The sequence below is a fragment of the Dama dama genome, chromosome 20, assembly GCF_033118175.1.
Source record: "Dama dama isolate Ldn47 chromosome 20, ASM3311817v1, whole genome shotgun sequence".
NCBI lineage: Eukaryota > Metazoa > Chordata > Mammalia > Artiodactyla > Cervidae > Dama > Dama dama.
The window spans coordinates 10,495,494-10,515,408 of record NC_083700.1 but is presented as its reverse complement, the minus strand read 5'-3'; the positions used below and the strand labels follow the sequence as shown (position 1 = coordinate 10,515,408).

The following is a 19,915-nucleotide window of genomic DNA, read 5'->3' as shown; positions in this document are numbered from 1 at the left end:
GATCAGCTTCCGAAAGGAATGATCCTGGAGTGGAGTCAGTCTGGGAAGGAGGCAACTTACCAAAGTCCAGGCTAAGAAGTGAAGATGAGTTCAAAGGGGAGCAGAGATTAACAGCTGAGGCTTACCCTTCAGAGACTGTGGACAGCCAGGTGAGTGATGGGGAAGTGGAGGGAGACCAAAGACCAGGAAATTAAGAGGAGACAGTGTGTTGTACTGCAGAAACCAACACAACACTGTAAGCAATTATCCTACCATTAAAAATAATAACAATATAAAAAAGAAGACAGTTGTGGGGACCAGGATTCCCCAGGGCTAGGGAAATACAGTTTTTGCTCTTGCTTTTCCACACCATTTCCACCCCAAACTAGTGATAAAGGAAAATAAAAATGGAATTGGTATTGCTAGGAGAGCTCTTTAAAATGGAGCCAGGAAGCCATTAACAAAATGTGACTTACATATGTCTCAGGTAGGAGGGAATATGTCCTTCTGAGCACTTATTGTCCTAATGGAGTCATCCAGAACATCCACCAGGAGCTCAGGATACTTATTGGGAGAACTCAAGATTACACTTATTGGACCCTTACCCTGCAATAATTCATGAGAGTCCCCTGGACTGCAAGGAGATCAAATCAGTCATTCTTAAAGGAAATTAACCCTGAATGTTCATTGGAAGGACTGATACTGAATTGGAGCTGATGCAAAAAAACTGACTTATTGGAAAAATTATCCCAATGCTGGGAAAGATTGAGGGCAGGAGAAGGTGGGGCAGACGATGAGATGGTTGGATGGCATTGTCGACTCAAAAGGTGTGAGTTAAAGCAAACTCCAGAGACAGTGAAGGACAGGAAAGCTTGGTGTGCTGCAGCCCTGGTGGTTTGGAGCAATGAACAAAATAAAAAAAAAGCCCTGGGTCAGCTTGCTGCTGCCCCCTCATGGAGTTAGCTGGAAAACCATGAGCAAATTCCTCCAACGTACTAGTCCGGTTTGGGCTTTTGTTTGCTTTTTACAATTTAAAAATTCTATTTAGGAAAAGTCTTTTACTGAGTGCTCAGTCTCTCAGTCATGCTGGACTCTCTGCAACCCCATAGACTGTAGCCCACCAGGCTCATCTGTCTATGGAATTTTCCAGGAGAGAATACTGGAGTAGGTTGCCAGTTCCTGCTCCAGAGAATCTTCCTCACGCAGGGATCAAAACCAGCTCTCTTGTGTCTCCTATACTGGCAGGCGAATTCCTTACCATTGCACCACGTGGGAAGCCCCATCTCTTATTTAAAAACACAATAAAAAGACATTGACATATTTAGATACTAGGATTGTAAGTTCAACATTCATAAAACTAAGATCATGGCATCCGGTCCCATCACTTCATGGCAAATAGATGGGGAAACAGTGGAAACAGTGGCTGACTTTATTTTTTGGGCTCCAAAATCACTGCAGATTGTGATTACAGCCATGAAATTAAAAGACTCTTACTCCTTGAAAGGAAAGTTATGACCAACCTAGACAGCATATTAAAAAGCAGAGACATTACTTTGTCAACAAAGGTCCATTTGGTCAAGGCTATGGTTCTTCCAGTGGTCATGTATGAGTGTGAGATTTGGACTATAAAGAAAGCTGAGTGAAGAAGAATTGATGCTTTTGAACTCTGGTGTTGGAGAAGACGCTTGAGAGTCCCTTGAACTGCAAGGAGATCCAACCAGTCCATCCTAAAGGAGATCAGTCCTGAGTGTTCATTGGAAGGACTGATGTTGAAGCTGAAACTCCAATACTTTGGCCACCTGATGCGAAGAGCTGACTCATTTGAAAAGACCCTGGTGCTGGGAAAGATTGAGGGCAGGAGGAGAAGGGGACGACAGAGGATGAGATGGTTGGATGGCATCACTGACTCAATGGACATGGGTTTGGGTGGACTCTGGGAGTTGGTGATGGACAGGGAGGCCTGGTGTGCTGTGGTTCATGGGGTTGCAAAGAGTTGGACACAACTGGGCGACTGAACTGAACTGAATTGAACTGAGGATTGTATTTATGTGAACTACAAACATATTAATAGATTCCTGATCATAGATTCTTATTATAGTCAGTTGTTTTTATATTTTCTCTTTGAATGAAATATAAAACCATATGAAAAATATATGCACATTAAGCTTCATGAGAACTGGGAAACAACATACAGTGTTTTCATGGAGTAAAACTGCCAAATTGTATCTACTTAATCCTTCTGAGGGAAGAATATTGAGGTAACATAATCAGGAAAGAAGTCTAAAAAGAACACAGAGAAAAGAAGGCAGAATGTAATTGTTATAGAAGACACATAATTGCCATAGAAGACTGATAAAAATTGTGGGATAGAGGATTTAGATACTCTGGAATTTCATGTCTATTTCTGAACTTTCTTATTGCTTCAAAATTTAAAATAAACATCTGTTAAATTGTGGCTACTGCCACTAGACTCTACCCTCTGTAGTGTAGACAAACAGAAATTATTGTGTTCCTTCTTCTGCAGAGATTTTATTAATAATTCACTCATTCATTTTTTTAATTCACTCACTCAAGAAGCATTTAATGACTACCTATTGTGTTCTATGGGCTTCCCTGGTGGTAAAGAATCTGCCTGTCAATGTAAGAGACGTGGGTTCAATCCCTGGGTTAGGAAGATCCCTTGGAGATGGAAATAGTAACCCACTCCAATATTCTTTAGTAGGAAACCGCATGGACAGAGAAGCCCTGTGTGCTACAGCCTATGGGATCACAAAAGGGTGGGACATGACTTAACAACTAAAGAACAACAACAGCACTGTGTGCTGTGGCTAAGAAACAGAGATAAATAAGGCGTGACTCCTAACCTCAAAGAGCTCTCATCTGATGAGAAAAATACATGAGTCAAGAAGCAGCTAGACAGATTTGAGTTTGGATAAAGAATTATGGGAACAGAGAAAAGAGAAGCCAGCCAGATGGAGCAAGGGCAGCCAGCCCTCTGGGCAAATGGAGAAGCAGGTATGATAGCACAGAGGCACCATAGCAGCCACGGGGCGTTCATGGCTGTACTTTGGAGTGCAGAGAGAGAACAGGTGGGGAAAGTTGTGCAGAAGCCACACTGTGGAAACCTGTTTGCTTTTCAATGGAAAAAATCTAAGGAGGCTTTCCCAACAATTTGTTGCTCCATAGTCTAGACTGTCAATTTACTTTTTCATGCCAATCATGGAACAATGGACTGGTTCAAAATTGGGAAAGGATTATGTCAAAGCTGTATATTGTCACCTTGCTTATTTAACTTATATGCAGAATGTATCATGAGAAATGCCGGGCTGGATGAAACACAAGCTGGAATCAAGATTACTGGGAGAAATATCAATAACCTCAGATATGCAGATGACACCACCATTATAGCAGAAAGCGAAGAGGAACTAAAGAGCCTCTTGAGGAAGATGAATGAGGAGAGTGAAAAAGCTGGCCTAAAACTCAACATTCAAAAAAACTAAGATCATAGCATCTGGTCCCATCACTTCATGGCAAATAGATGGGGGAAAAAATGGAAACAGTGACAGGCTTTATTTTCTTGGGTTCCAAAATCAATGCAAATGGTGACTGCAGCCATGAAATTAAAAGACACTTGCTCCTTGGAAGAAAAGCTATGACCAAACTAGACAGTGTATTAAAAAGCAGAGCGATCACTTCACCTACAAAGGTCCATATGGTCAAAGCTATGATTTTTCCAGTAGTCACATATGGGTGTGAGAGTTGGACCATAAAGATAGCTGAGCACCAAAGAATTGATACTTTTGAACTGTGGTGTTGGAGAAGACTCTTGAGAGTCCCTTGGACAGCAAGGAGATCAAATCAGTCAATCCTAAAGGAAATCAATCCTGAATATTCATTGGAAGGACTGATATTGAATTGGAGCTGAAGCTCCAATACTTTGGCCACCTGATGTGAAGAGTCAACTCATTGGAAAAGACCTTGATGCTGGGAAAGACTGAAGGCAGGAGGAGAAGGGGATGAAAGAGGACAAGATGGTTGGACGGCATTACCAACTCAATAGACATGAATTTGAGCAAGCTCCAGAAGTTGGTGATGGACAGAGAAGCCTCGCGTGCTGCAGTCCATGGGGTTGCAAAGAGTCAGACCCGACTAGGCAATTGAACAACAATAATACAACTGTAACTAACTTGCTTCTGAGGGTCAGTCATTCCTTCCTGTTCTCACCTCTTCTTGCAACACAGGAAGTGCTTCTGGCTGTACCTAACACTCAGACACACTCAGGTCACACTTCACACCTTAAATACCATGTAATAAACACCCACTTTCCTCACCTTTCTGTGGGTAAAGACCAGGGTTTGAGCCTCTTCTCCTCTAGATTTCTGAGGACTATAGTAACTCAGGATCTTTATATATAAATATAAATATAAATACACACACACACACACGATCTGTGTTGAGTCTTCTTTTGCCACTTGCAGGATTTGTCTAGTTGCAGCAAGTGGGGATTACTCTTTGTTGTGGTGTGCAGGCTTCTCTGCTGTGGCTTCTCTTGTTGCAGAGCACAGACTATAGGTGCAAGAGTTTCAGTGGCTGCAACACACATGCTCAGTAATTGTGGCTTGTGGGCCCTACAGCACCTGGGCTTCAGTAGCTGTGACGCATGCTCTGCGGTATGTGTACACTGACAGGCAAGCTGATTCCCATCCACTGCACCACCACAAGGGAAGTCCCTCAGGATCGTTTCTATCAGGAATAAGCCTCCCATGTTGCTACCCAGCTGCAGTTATTTATGAAGGACTCCACTCCCACAAAGACTGGTGACTTCTGCAAGATCTCTAAAACAGACCCTGAACAAATTCTTCCTTCTCCACCATGTTCCAGTGTCAGCCTACAGCCCATGAGTGAAGGGTGCTGGTTCTCTTCAGATGCAGAGAGTGAACAGTGCCTTGTGACCTAGGTTTACATTTCCAGTCTGTGCCTTCAATCACTATGTATTTCCTGTCACAGAGCATGCTGTGTGGGGTGCCTGATAGACACACTGTGTGGAACAGTACACAAGATCACTGACAGCCCCAGAATGACTTCCTCAGTTAGGATATTTTATTATCTTTTTAATAAGCACAAATATTAACTAGTTAATAATGTTGAATTATGCTGAATGCATAATTGAAGCTGGATTTACTGAAAAGATATCCAACAGTGATTACATTTATTTGTTTTGACTAAAGCTTCACTGGTTAATCCCTGCACCTTTGTTTAAACTGTTCTGAGGAACTCCCATCTCTGATCTAAGTCTTCCCATCCCCAGTCAATTTCCTAGAACTTTCAGTTGTCTTCTTGTTGTTGTTGTTGTTCCTTATCTCTTTATGTTTTTTAGTATTTTAATTTTTTAAAGTATTTTGTATATACATACATATGGCCCTTAAAGTTCAATTTAGTAACATAAAACATAGCAAAAAATAGCCAACCTCTGCCACATGCCAGACCTTCTCTCTCTCATGGGTAACTATCATCAGTTCTATAATTTGTTTCTTCTATTCCCTTGATATATAGAAATAATATATCCAGCCCTGCTATTTCTTGAGTTTAGGCACTATTTATTGACTTCATGCTATGGGAATGGGTATTTGGCTGTATTGTACCCTACCCTTCTTCACCTTGCTCACTGCCACCCCACATCCCCCCATAGCCCTTAACAACACAAAAAACTTTCCACAAATTCTACCAGGATAGTTGTGACATACCTTTTCGTTAAATGAATATTCAATATTTAAGATAACATATGATCCTCTACATAGAAAACCCTAAAGACTCTACCAGAAAATTATTAGTGCTAATCAATGAATATAGTAAAGTTGCAGGATATAAAATTAACACACAGAAATCCCTTACATTCCTATACACTAACAATGAGAAAACAGAAAGAAATTAAGGAAACAATACCATTCACCATTGCAACAAAAAGAATAAAATGCTTAGGAGTATATCTATCTAAAGAAACAAAAGACCTATACACAGAAAACTATAAAACACTGATGAAAGAAATCAAAGAGGACACAAATAGATGGAGAAATATAATATACCTCATTCATGGATTGGAAGAATCAATATTGTGAAACTCAGTATACTACCCAAAGCAATCTATAGATTCAATGCAATCCCTATCAAGCTACCAACGGTATTCTTCACAGAACTAGAACAAATAATTTCACAATTTGTATGGAAATACAGAAAACCTCGAATAGCCAAAGCAATCTTGAGAAAGAAGAACGGAACTGGAGGAATCAACCTGCCTGACTTCAGACTATACTACAAAGCCACAGTCATCAAGACAGTAGGGTACTGGCACAAAGACCGACATATAGATCAATGGAACAGAATAGAAAGCCCAGAGATAAATCCACGAATCTATGAACACCTTATCTTCGACAAAGGAGGCGAGAATATACAATGGAAAAAAGACAACCTCTTTAACAAGTGGTGCTGGGAAAACTGGTCAACCACTTGGAAAAGAATGAAGCTAGAATACTTTCTAACACCATACACAAAAATAAACTCAAAATGGATTAAAGATCTAAATGTAAGACCAGAAACTATAAAACTCCTAGAGGAGAACATAGGCAAAACACTCTCCGACATAAATCGCAGCAAGATCCTCTATGACCCACCTCCCAGAATATTGGAAATAAAAGCAAAAATAAACAAATGGGACCTAATGAAACTTAAAAGCTTTTGCACAACAAAGGAAACTATAAGCAAGGTGAAAAGACAGCCTGCAGAATGGGAGAAAATAATAACAAATGAAGAAACAGACAAAGGATTAATCTCAAAAATATACAAGCAACTCCTGCAGCTCAATTCCAGAAAAATAAATGACCCAATCAAAAAATGGGCCAAAGAACTAAACAGACATTTCTCCAAAGAAGACATACAGATGGCTAACAAACACATGAAAAGATGCTCAACATCACTCATTATTAGAGAAATGCAAATCAAAACCACAATGAGGTACCATTACACGCCAGTCAGGATGGCTGCTATCCAAAAGTCTACAAGCAATAAATGCTGGAGAGGGTGTGGAGAAAAGGGAACCCTCTTACACTGTTGGTGGGAAGGCAAACTAGTACAGCCGCTATGGAAAACAGTGTGGAGATTTCTTAAAAAACTGGAAATGGAACTGCCATATGACCCAGCAATCCCACTTCTGGGCATACACACTGAGGAAACCAGATCTGAAAGAGACACGTGCACCCCAATGTTCATCGCAGCACTGTTTATAATAGCCAGGACATGGAAGCAACCTAGATGCCCATCAGCAGATGAATGGATAAGGAAGCTGTGGTACATATACACCATGGAATATTACTCAGCCATTAAAAAGAATTCATTTGAACCAGTCCTAATGAGATGGATGAAGCTGGAGCCCATTATACAGAGTGAAGTAAGCCAGAAAGATAAAGAACATTACAGCATACTGACACATGTATATGGAATTTAGAAAGGTGATAACGATAACCCTATATGCAGAACAGAAAAAGAGACACAGAAATACAGAACAGACTTTTGAACTTTGTGGGAGAATGTGAGGGTGGGATATTTCAAAAGAAGAGCATGTATGCTATCTATGGTGAAACAGATCACCAGCCCAGGTGGGATGCACGAGACAAGTGCTCCAGCCTGGTGCACTGGGAAGACCCAGAGGAATCGGGTGGAGAGGGAGGTGGGAGGGGGGATCGGGATTGGGAATACATGTAAATCCATGGCTGATTCATATCAATGTATGACAAAACCCACTGGAAAAATAAAAATAATTAAAAATAAAATAAAATAAAATAAAATATCTACCATAAGCCAAGAACCCTCAATGGCTGAATGTCTTGTGGGGGAGACAGACAAAAAACAAGTAAACTAACAAGTTAATATATACTTACAAATTGTGATAATTTGACAAAACCAACTGGGTACAATGACCCAGGTGGAAATTTCCTCAGGGAGATTTGCTTAAATAAGGTGGTGAAAGAATGCTCCAAGGAGACAAAATTTAAGTTGAATCTGGGCCCTCTGAGCCCATTTACATAAATTTTAACAAAAAATAATATCTATGCACAATTTTTAACAATTTTATTATCATTATATATTATATTTCAAATCATTCAATTTTTCTTAAATTGAATAAGCCTCTTTTCTTTTTGAACATGTTAAAACACAATTAAACAAAACATAAGCAGATGGTTTTCAACAGAAAATATGTAGCTGTTTCTTCATTGCTTTGAACTCAGTTTGCAAACAAAACCGGTTTCATGCTTTAATCAGCACAAGTGTTTCTCTCTCACACCTGGAGATTCGGGTGTCAGGTCACACTCTTTCTTTCTCTGTGTAGACTTCCTTATCTGTGTTTCACAGAGTGACCTTCTTTTCGCTTCCTATTCTTGGCTTTTCCACATGTCAAGTTCAAATCTATTTAATCTGCAAAGCTCCCAGGATCAAAAAGAGAAGAAACTCTTTCCTCAGGCAGCAGGGTAGGAAGGAACCTGAATTAACAATGATCACAGGTTAGGAGTTGGGTAAAAGGAAGAGAAGGAAAGAAATAGGAAGACAGAGAAACAGGGGGAGGAGTTTTCCAGGAAGAAAAGTCAGAGGTGCAGGGCCGGGCTAGAAGCCCCTTGAGGAAGCTTATCTGGGGATGGAGTTGCAATATCCTCCAGGCCCCACAGGGAGGGAGAATGCTAATGTCTGAAACCAATTATCCTTTTTTCTTGTGTCCCATTACACCCAGCACAGACTGCCCTTAAATACTTGTCAAATTCACAATTTAAACATCCATTACAAACTGAGTATTGGAGGTGCAGAGAAAGATAAGCATGGGCTTTGTCATGATTCAATTGAGGAGACAGACACATGCACAAAGGCCATTTTACAGCATGTTCAGTTTTCTTCTAAAGTCATTTACTAGAGTTAGCTAAAGGTGGTGATGACTGTGAGTTCCCCAAGGGGTGGAAATTTATCCAGATCTCTTCTTCACTGTATCTTCAATGACTAGAACAACATAGGCCGTAAAAATACTCTGTAAATGTGTGTTGCTTATGACCAAAGAGGTGCTAAAATATTTATACTTTACATACTGGGCAGATACCATAGTGTTTTAAGCAGAAAAGAAACACAAGCATTTCTTTCATTTAGAATTCCCCTAGCAGCACAATCAGGAGAGTGATTGGGAAGGGAGAGACGTTAGGAGACCAGCTGAAGAATATGTGAAGCAAGGAAGGTGTGGGCAAGGGCAGGTAGCATGGGGAAGATAAGAGTTATAAATAATGCCAGGGAGGCCTGGCATGCTGCGACTCCTGAGGTCTCAAAGAGTTGGACACAACTGAGCAACTGAACTGACTGACTGACTGACTTCTCCCTTTGGCAACAGGAAGCAAAGAAGAGATGCAGGAAGAGGCCTGGGCAAAGGACAGCATCAGTCCTGAAAAGGACAGTGACTGGAGAGAAAAAGTCCAGGAGAGAGCTGCCCAGTGGCTAAAGAAAGCAGGTCAGGGATAACAATTGAGGAGTAACCCACGAGCTCAGCCATCAGGATGCCACTGGGACAAACCAGCCACAGGAAGTTGAAGAGTGGATGGTTGGTGAGGAACCAGAGACAGGAAGCAGAGACAACAGCTTCAGAAGTCATTGGAGAAGACGAGAGGGACAGGTGTGTTGGGACTCAGGTGGTTTCCTGCCATGGCCTGTGGAGGCCAGGAGAAGCCACCCTTGCCCACCAGAGGAACACAGCCCTATTGCCCTCTCAGAGCAGTTACAGGCAAGAAGAAGGGCAGCTTTGCAAGCAAAGAGGACACAGGCAAGGAGGTCTGGGGCCCCTCCTCCAGGGGCTCTGCAGGACTGAATGTGGTGAGTGAAGCAACTTTCCTCGGGGAGTCCCAGGAATGAGCCATTACCCAGCTGAGCCTGCCGCTTGCCTAGGCACAGGGCCGACAGAAGGTGGGCAGAGCTCCAGAGTTCTCACCTCCTGCCACCCCAGAGATATTCCCTGTTGCAAACTAATCCAGCCCTCCTTTTCTTCAGTCATTCCCAGAACCCCGAGGAAGGCAGGCAGGCATGCTGAGAATCTGGATTGGGAGAGAAGGGTTCTCAGAAGCAAGCGGTTACCTGAGCAGAGGGGCCTGACAGGGATGGAGCTGGAGCTCTGGCTGATGGGGTTCTTCACTGTACAGTGATAGCTGTCGCTGACCCCAGATCTCCAGGAGATGCTGAGAGTGGTGCCCCCGTGTGACACAACTGCCCCATGGCCTTGGGGGTCCCAGCTGTACTGAACATCCTCTCCAGGCTGGTCCAGCGAACAGATGAGGGTGATGAAGCAGGTCCCATCCTCCATGATCTGAGAGCTGGCTGTGATTTTGGGTTCCTGCAGTCTCTCTGTGCCAAGAAGGGAAGGTTCAAGCTATGAGAAGGCTCCAGCCTGGCCAAGCAGCAGAGAGGGAAGGTCAAGTTCAAACATAAGCCCTCTCACCCCCTCACCATAGACATGCAGGATGAAATCCTTGGTGATGTTGATTGGGGGACTATGCAGAGTTATCCAGGCTCGATAGGGGCCGGAGTCCTGCAGCCTCAGGGAGCTGATCTGAAGAGAGTAGTTGTGGCGGGGGATGCTCAATCGCTGATTGTAGGGTCCCTGAGTCCCAGCAACCAGGATTGGTTCCCCTGCAGGTCCTGGTCGCAAAATAGCAACAAGGCCTCGAGAGCTCCAGGTAACCTTTTCTATCTCTTGCCCCACTGGGACCTCCAGGGGCAGAGTGGCTGACTTCCCAAGGGTGCCGATCACTGTCTCCCCTACTGATTCCTCACTGCCCAAGATTCCTGGCCCTGCAGATGGAGACAGAAAACCACAGCTTCTGCATCAGGGCCTCCCTGCCTGCTCAGGGCAGCCACAGGTCCCAGCCAGCCCCTCCTGCCCAGATCCCTCCAGGCTCCCCCTCAACTCCAGTGGGTCTCCTCCCTCTCCCCGACCACTCGGACACACCCTGGCCCACCCACTGTCTCTTGACTGTTTGCTTTTCTCCTCGGGGCCTGAAGGGGACCAGACTCCTTCCTCCACCTTCCATTTCAGAGCTATCAAGCAGGGTACATGCTTGGATTCCAGGTACCTGTGCATGAAGGCAGCACCAAGATGGGAAGGGAGCTACTGTTACTGACTGGGTTCTTGACCATGCAGGTAAAGTTCAGAGCACTGTCCCCAGGCCTCAAGGTGACACTGAGGACAGACCCTCCATGGGACACAGCAGTCTGGGGTCCCAGAGGTGTCCAGCTGTAGGTCACAGCGCCTCCTCTACTCTCTGCCACGCATGTCAGGATGATGAGACAGTGTCCATTCCCACTAATCCTGGTGCTCACTGTGACACGGGGCTGGGCCAGTGGCTCTGTGTGTCAAAAAAAGAACCAACTGAGCACTGGGAAACTGCTCTGGACCTTCCCTTCATGGGGCAGAAGTAGAAAGTGCTGCCACCAAGACCCTGCACCACCCTGAATACATGTAAGAAACAACAGAGGTAGAATCTGCCCACATCTATTCTAGAGCTTGGGGCTTTATAAGACATGTCACTTAATATCTCCTCTGATTCTTGGAACAATAGTATGAAGTAGAAGCTTCATTGATGGGTTTGATCTCCTTGCAGCCCAAGGGAACCTCGAGGGTCTTCTCCAACACCACAGTTCAGAAGCATCAATTCTTTGCTGCTCAGCTTTCTTTATGGTCCAACTCTCACATCCTTACATGACTACTGTAAAAACTGTAGCTTTGACTAGATAGACTTTTGTTGGCAAGGTAATGTCACTGATTTTTAATACACTGTCTATCTTCTTAGCCTAGAAATACAAACACTTTTTCCTACCTGGGCTTCCCTGCTGGCTCAGCTGGTAAAGAATCCGCCTGCCATGCGGGAGACCTGGGTTCCACCCCTGGGTTGGGAAGATCCCCTGGAGAAGGGAAAGGTTATGCACTCCAGTATTCTGGCCTGGAGAATTCCATGGACTGTACAGTCCATGGGGTCACAAAGAGTTGGACATGACTGAGCCACTTGCACGTTCCTACCTGCCAGCAAAGCTGTCATGGGACAACAGTGACTTGGGAAATGCCCTGTGAAGCATGAAAATCTGGGCTTTTATCATCACTGTTGCCCCAGAAACCGTCTCTGGAAGACCCCAACGCTGATCCATTAGCACAGCCTTATATCCTGCTCAGAATCCACACTGAGCTCATCCTACCAGAACGGCCATCAGCACAGTGAGAGGTGCTCTCCCACCATCTCTGGGTGAACAGCCCTACCCCAGGTCCCAACAGCCATCCACCCAGTGTTCCCTTGCTCTGTCTGAGGAGTGGGCCACAGTCACTCCAAGCCAATTTATGACAGAAATGCTTTCACCCCAATCATGTGAACCTGACCGGGGCAATTCTGTCAACCCAAGTTCTATTAATAATAGGAATATTCTCTGTTTCATAACCCAGGAAATTGTATGAGAAGGTTCTCCACTTTCCTGCAATCACTCATATTCCTGTGTCCATCCTCACTTTTCATTGGTACCTTCTGGCCACGGCATCCTGGTGACCTTGCCTGGTGAACTTGCCATCCACGGCAACCTTGTCCCTCAGGCAAAGACTTCGAAGCACAGCTAATCCAAGTCTTGCAAAGGCCTTGTGATCCTCCCAGAACATGAGAGGTGGGTGGCCTGTGAGGCATTTCCTTGAAGCCATCTCCCACAGGCCTCCCACTGGTTCCTCCTGGGAGGCTGTCATGAGACTGTTTTTGTCTTGAGGTCCCAGGCTTTCTGCTCCATCCCCACAGAACAGAGCTGCTGACTATGAAACTTATCTGCAGTCTAGAATTGGCTTCTCAGCAACTCCCATTATGGTCATCTGGCCCCTTTAGCCTTGGTGTCATCCTTTCTGGGCTGTGGGATGAGGACCCAGGGATCTGAGACCTTCGGCCCCTCTCCCTCTCTACATAAGCAGGCTAAATCTAAAAGTACCTGACTGTGTCTCCACTGGCCAATATTGCTGCTGTGTGTGCCTGGCACCCCTGCCCAACTGTCTCTTTTGTAGTTTCCCCTGCTAAAACAATCACTGACATTTCCTTGAGGAATATGATAGTAGTGTTCGCCTACATCTGCACAGAGCTTTACAAAGCTCTTTGCCGTGAATTTTATTCTCACAAAAGGTAATGTTCTATTTTAGTAAGGAGGAAGCTCGAGACCTCACAAGTCAGTTGTGGCAGAAATCCCATTCTCTGCCCAAACACAGGGATTCTACTTCAGTTGGTCTGGGACACATCCCAGCCATCAACATTTTTTAGGATATTCTCCCAGGCAACTCTACTTTCCATGTTTTTCTCAGTTAAGCACATGTTAGTCTCATAATTAGAAAGAAAATTATAATTGTTTCTAAAAGGGAAGTGGGAAAGGCTATAAAAGTGACTGAAAGACAGGCTCCACACACACACACACCTGTTGCCATACCTCGGACACTCACCATAGACATGCAGGCTGTACTCCCTGGTGTGGGTGACGCGGGAGCTCCGAAGATTAATGTGGGCTCGGTAGGACCCCGCATCTGCCCAACTCAGGTGGCTGATCTGCAGGGAGCATTCTGGGCCCACCACACTCAAACGACCCCAGTACCGTGATTCCGCCTGGTGAAAGGTGTCTGGTCCTCCAGCTTCTACCAAGGTCACCGTGGCTATTGCCCCGGGGACCGAGCGACATACCCAGGAGATGCTCTCCACCTGCTGTCCATCCTGCAGCTGCAGGGGCAGAGTGACAGAGCCCCCCAGGGTCCCAGTTACCACCATGGGGGCTCTGGAAGCCCCTGGTCCTGCAGACAGAGAACAGCCTGTTACATTGAAGGCTCACAACAGGCCTGAGGGAGAGTCAGGGTCATGATCAGTATTCCTATTTTATAGGTGAGAAAACAGAGACCCACAGAATTTAGGTGCCTTGCTCAAGACATTGCTAGTTATAGACATAACTCGAACTCAAGAGGGATTGATGCAGAAGCTGAAGCTCCAATACCTTGGCCACCTGATGCGAAGAGCCAGCTCATTGGAAAAGGCCCTGATGGTGGGAAGGATTGAGGGCAAAAGGAGAGGGTATGTAAGAGGATGAAAAGTCCATCACTGACTCAATAGACATGAGTTTGAGCAAATTCTGGGAGGTAGTAGAAGACAGGGAAGCCTGGTGTGCTGAAGTCCTTGGGGTTGCAAAGAGTCGGATATGGCAGTGACTGAAAAACAACCACCACCACACCACAATGGTTTCCTTCCACATTTATATCAATTAATTAACATATAAGGAAATAATCAATGAAGGCTGTCCTAAAGGTTGCAGGTACTAAGTGTCCTGGAGAGTAAGCAAAATCCTTGGGGGGGGGGGGGGGCCTGGTGTTGGGGGAGGGAGGTGGATAATCTCTACTGTTTCTGTGAGTCCATCTCTTGCCAATTCAGGGAAAAGGAACAGAAATCACCCAGCCCAGTTGCATCCAGGCAAGAATTGCCTTGCAGCATCCCCCATAATTGCTTATTTGGCCACTTCTGAGACAAAAGCCAGCTCCTCTCAGGCACAGTGAGAATCTGGGAACATATCTTTCTAGAGCAGGAGGGCTAGTGTTGTGCTGGCCAGCCCACATTAAGCATGGTGAGAGGGACAAACATTTGGATACCAGCCTATAATGCACTTGAGAGAAGAGTGTAACTCCAGGGTGCTAGTCAGACTGCCTGAGTTCAAACCCTTGCTCTACCAAGTGCTAGCTTTGCCCTCTTAGGCAAGTTACTTAAGCTCTCTGAGTCCAAGTTTTCTAACCTGTGAAACAGGGTTGCCATCTACCAGGGTTTTGTGTTAAATGAGATAATCATGTAAATACCTCACTGTGGTATTAGTCAAGACACTTAATGTCACTGAGGGCTTCCCTGGTGCCTCAGATGGTAAAGAATCTGCCTGCAATGCAGGAGACCTGTGTTTGCTCTTTGGGTCAGGAAGATCCCCCGGAGAAGGGAATGGCAACCCACTCTTGCCTAGAGAGTTCCCTGGGCAGAGGAACCCAGCGGTCTATAGTCCGCAGGGTCAAAAAGAGTCAGACACGACTGAGCAACTAACACTCACTCACTCTTTCAATGTCACTGAAGTAAGTTGGTGCCTTCATCTTTTTGCATCCTTACCAAAACTAGTTAGCACTCTTATAGAGAAATATGTATATTTTGAAAAAGAATCCACTCCAAGTAGTGCAACCCATCTCCATTTTTATAACACTGGCATGCAGTCCCAGGAGGCAGAAAGTCTGAAACTGACTCAGGTCTGCTGCATAGCTGTTTAAAGAGAAAACGATGCCTGGCCCATTGAGGGATGCAGGTCCTGATTCAAACTGGAATCCAGAAGTACTGGCTACATCACCAATTCTGAACCATGTGGTGAGGTTTTTGTGCTGAAAGTTGAACTGAGAAGTCCTGTGACAGTAATTGTGGTGATGAGGAGTACGAGAGAGCTTGTTGTGCTGTGAGAGTGGGCACTCCACCCTGGGGGACATGCAGTGTCCTAGGTGCTCACCACAGAATCAACCCTATAACCTGGTGCTCCTTCTTCCCATGCAGCTCTTCTGGTTCCACTTGGAAGAATGTGCAAGTTGACTGGAAGCATGCCAAGGGAGTGCTGACACCAGATGGATCTTCCTGTCCCAAGTTGGCCCAGAACCTGCAGTCCAGCCTGGAAGAATTCCACCCTTGATCAAGGAGCTATGCTCACCCTTGAGTACCATGATTCCTTAAGCTTAGTTCAAGTGCTGCTTCCTTTCTGGGGCCTTAGCTGAGCTCCATACTTCTAGTCCAGCCATGCCTTCCTCCCAGTTTCCTTCAGCCTATGGAAGCATCACTAGGAACAAAGCTAGGGGAGGTGATGGAATTCCAGCTGAGCTATTTCAAATCCTAAAAGATGATGCTGTTAAAGTGCTTCACTCAATATGCCAGCAAATTTGTAAAACTCAGCAGTGACCACAGGACTGGAAAAGGTCAGTTTTCAGTCCAATTCCAAAGAAAAGCAATGCCAAAGAATGTTCAAACTACAATACAATTGCACTCATTTCACATGTTAGCAAAGTAATGCTCAAATTTCTCCAAGCCAGGCTTCAATAGTACATGAACCGAGAACTTCCAGAAGTTCAAGCTGGATTTAGAAAAGGCAGAGGAACCAGAGATCAAATTGCCAACATCCACTGGCTCATCAAAAAAGCTAGTGAATTCCAGGAAAATATCTACTTCTGCTTTATTAACCACGCCAAAGCCTTTGACTGTGTGTATCACAACAAACCGTGGAAAATTCTTCAAGAGATGGGAATACCAGACCACCTGATCTGCCTCTTGAGAAATCTGTATGCAGGTCAAGAAGCAACAGTTAGAACTGGACATTGAACAACAGACTGGCTCCAAATTGGGAAAGGCTGTATATTGTCACCCTACTTATTTAACTTATATGCAGAGTACATCATGTGAAATGCCAGGCTGGATGAAGCACAAGCTGGAATCAAGATTTCCGGGAAAAATATCAATAACCCCAGACACACAGATGACACCACCCTTATGGCAGAAAGCAAAGAAGAACTAAAGGGCCTCTTGTTGAAAGTGAAGAGGAGCGTGGAAAAACTGGCTAAAAACTCAACATTCAAAAAACTAAGATCATGGCATCCAGTCCCATCACTTCATGGCAAATAGATAGGGGGGAAATGGAAATAGTGACAGACTTTATTTTCTTGGGCTCCAAAAGCACTGCAGAAGGTGACTGAAGCCATGAAATTAAAAGACGCTTGCTCCTTGGAAGAAAAGCTATGACCAACCTAGATAGCAGATGAAAAAGCAGAGACATTACTTTGCCGACAGAAGTCCATCTAGTCAAAGCTGTGGTTTTTTCAGTAGACATGTATGGATGTGAGAGTTGGACTATAAAGAAAGCTGAGCGCTGAAGAATTGATGCTTTTGAACTGTGGTGTTGGAGAAGACTCTTGAGAGTCCCTTGGACTGCAAGGAGATTCAACCAGTCCATCCTAAAGGAGATCACTCCTGGGTGTTCATTGGAAGGACTGATGCTGAAGCTGAAACTCCAATACTTAGGCCACCTGATGTGAAGAACTGACTCATTGGAAAAGACCCTAACGCTGGGAAAGATTGAAGGTGGGAGGAGAAGGGGACGACAGAGGATGAGATGGCTGGGTGGCATCACTGACTCAATGGACATGAGTTTGAGCAGGCTCTGGGGGTTGGTGATGGACAGGGATGCCTGGCGTGCTGTGGTTCATGGGATCAGAAAGATTCGGACATGACTGAGCGACTGAACTGAACTGAACTGTGCTTTTTGTTGGCTTGTTTGTTGGCTTACTTCATTCTGCTTCACACAAGTAGCTGTGCTGTTTGTCTTTCCCCATAGCTCATGAGTTCCCCAAGGAGAGGAGAAGGTAGAAGGGAATTAGTTATCTGAACATTAGAGTAAGGCTGATGGTTTAGCCGAGTGGCTAGGTGCAGTGGGATGTGTGCAGAGCTTCCTTTTCTGAATCCTGTATCTGGATTCAAGTGAGGGAAAGAGACAGAAAGGGATCAGCTCAGGACATGAATCCTCGGTGCCAGACACTGTGCCAAGTACATTAAGCACATTATTTTATTTAACCTTCACAGCAGTCTAGTAAGGTCCATATTCTTATTCCCACTTCACAGATGAAGGCCATGAGACTCAAAGAGCTTAAAAAGCCTACTTGCCCAGAGTCACTGGCTATTGGAAGCAGCAGAGTCCACATGAAACCCAAGTTCGCCTGCCCCCAAAGCTCTGTCAGCTACCCTGTGCTACCAACAGCAGGACTGTATGTACCCCACCTCATTCCCCGCTGTGTACCACTCACCTCTACCCCATCACACACAGCACAGGGCCAACACAAGAGAGGCCTCAATAGATATTTCTGGAACTGAGCCCAAGAAATACGAACATTTCTTTTTTAAGGCAAGATCTGTCTCACCCATTTCTTTGTCATGTGCCCAAAGGATGCCCCCATGGACAATGATCTCCAAGGGCCTGACCTGGACACCATGGAGGAAGGGACGCTCATTCATTCATTTACTCTGTGGGAGGACAGGAAAGTGGCAGCAAAGGGAACCTGACAGGAATCTGTTGTCTGAGTTTCAATTCTGTGAATTTGGTTGGAGACAGTATGGTTCTGAGTTTCCTTGTTGCTTCTGCATTCCCACAGGTGCACTGACTTTCATTCTCACAGATCACCAGCTGTGTGCCAGAAGGTGTCACCTCATGTCTCAGTTCATCTTCTGTAAAGTGAGCTTAATACTCTCTGCCTTATCTATACCACAAGATTGTTGGGGGAATCACACTATTTTAAATTTGAGTAAAAGTTCTTTATAAACTTCCAAGTTTTAAACACCTCTAAGGGATTCTATGGCAGGCTTAGGGCACAGACTAAAGACTAGGGTGGGGGCAACCCTGAAGCCAGGTGACCCCGATAACTAAACAAGCTGCTTTCCTCCTGAAGGAGAATGAAAGTGAAAGACTGAAACTCGGATGACTAAAAAGCAGAGCCTTTTGAACTCTGTAGGAGAAGGTGAGGGTGGGATGTTTCGAAAGAACAGCATGTATATTATCTATGGTGAAACAGATCACCAGCCCAGGTGGAATGCATGAGACAAGTGCTCGGGCCTGGTGCACGGGGAAGACCCAGAGGAATCGGGTAGAGAGGGAGGTGGGAGGGGGGATCGGGATGGGGAATACGTGTAACTCTATGGCTGATTCATATCAATGTATGACAAAACCCACTGAAATGTTGTGAAGTAATTAGCCTCCAACTAATAAAATGAAATAAAATAAAAATTAAAAATAAATAAATAAAAATAAAGCAGAGCCTGGCCCCTCGCTGTGGGTTTCTCAGGAGCTCTGTTTCCCTGGCCTCCAGTTCCCCAGCCTGTCTTCTGCCAGCACTCAGGTCTTTGGGGGCAGGGGAAGGAGCAGTAAGAACTCAGAAGGACCGGGCCTGTCACAAGGTGCTAGGTTCGAGATCACCTACTGATATCATTTGTGGGACAGGAAAGCCCAATTCACAGTGAAGGTGACTCACAGGGGCAGAAGGGAAGAGAGGCATGAGACGATCATGCTTGAGATGGCAAGATACAGACGAGCTCCCAGAACTGACTGTGGCAGATCCTCTATCTCAAGTCCCCAGCTTCAGTCTGTCTGGGGATGTCCAGGCTCCCTGTGACTCACTAGCAGTGTGAGAGTGACAAGACACAATCAGAATTTGCATGATCTGGGATGATAGTACACACACCTCACACACACTATCCCCCCCCCCCCAAACACATACACAAGCACATACACACAGTCTGGCTCCCAGTAAAGCAACATCTTCAGTGAAAATGACCTATTGCTAGAGAAACTCAATGTGCAAGGAGGTAGAGGTGCCTGGGAGGTAGTGGCAGGGACAGACTCACCAGTGAGAAGACCAAGGAGGAGCAAGGACCATAGGAGAAAAATACCCATCCTATTCAGCAGACTGGCCCGCCTCAGGACGGCCAATGGGCCATGTGCATGTAAATGTCAGCCCACAGACACTTCCCGTTTTTATTTATTTTATTTTTTCATTTCCTGTTTTTAGAGCTCACTTTAATCACATGTAGCTTTTGAGTCACAGGATGTAAAAATAAACGGACGTGAAAGAAAGAAGCATGAGAAGCAGCAGAGTGAGCTATTTAAAAGCCAAAGCTGACAATGTCTCAGCCTTGCTTTAAACCCTTCCAAGGTCCCCCACCCTTTATATGCTAAAGTCTAATTGAGGTCACAGTCCTGGAGGACAAAATCCTTCAGGATCTGCTGGCTTCCCGTCTTGAGCTTGGTCTCATGTTCCATCACCAAGTCT

At 45.0% G+C, this 19,915-nt stretch overlaps 1 protein-coding gene across 4 annotated transcripts; it reads right to left on the bottom strand.

Moving 5' to 3' along the window:
- Positions 1–8,085: 8,085 nt before the first annotated feature.
- LOC133040537 (SLAM family member 9-like) lies at positions 8,086–19,609 on the bottom strand. Of its 4 annotated transcripts, none has more exons than XM_061120361.1 (6): positions 19,491–19,609; positions 13,502–13,843; positions 11,124–11,396; positions 10,498–10,842; positions 10,129–10,395; positions 8,086–8,510 (listed from the first exon to the last, which is right to left on the bottom strand). In XM_061120361.1, exons 1-6 carry the CDS (start codon positions 19,537–19,539, stop codon positions 8,437–8,439), a joined length of 1,350 nt encoding a protein of 449 aa, XP_060976344.1. In that variant the 5' UTR covers positions 19,540–19,609; the 3' UTR covers positions 8,086–8,436. The 4 variants fall into 4 exon arrangements, with proteins under 4 accessions (XP_060976344.1, XP_060976345.1, XP_060976346.1 ...); XM_061120362.1 differs by having other exon boundaries at positions 10,498–10,689; XM_061120363.1 differs by lacking the exon at positions 19,491–19,609 and adding an exon at positions 11,868–11,952 and having other exon boundaries at positions 13,502–13,714.
- Positions 19,610–19,915: the final 306 nt, after the last annotated feature.

Excerpts from the sequence above, each read along its gene's own strand:
- LOC133040537 (XM_061120361.1), bottom strand. The coding sequence starts at position 19,539 with ATGGGTATTTTTCTCCTATGGTCCTTGCTCCTCCTTGGTCTTCTCACT. Across the intron at positions 10,843-11,123 it reads GGTGCTGCCTTCATGCACAG|GGCCAGGAATCTTGGGCAGT; the intron begins GTACCTGGAATC and ends CTCCATCTGCAG. Across the intron at positions 8,511-10,128 it reads TGTCAGGCCCCTCTGCTCAG|GTTCCTTCCTACCCTGCTGC; the intron begins GTAACCGCTTGC and ends TTGTTAATTCAG.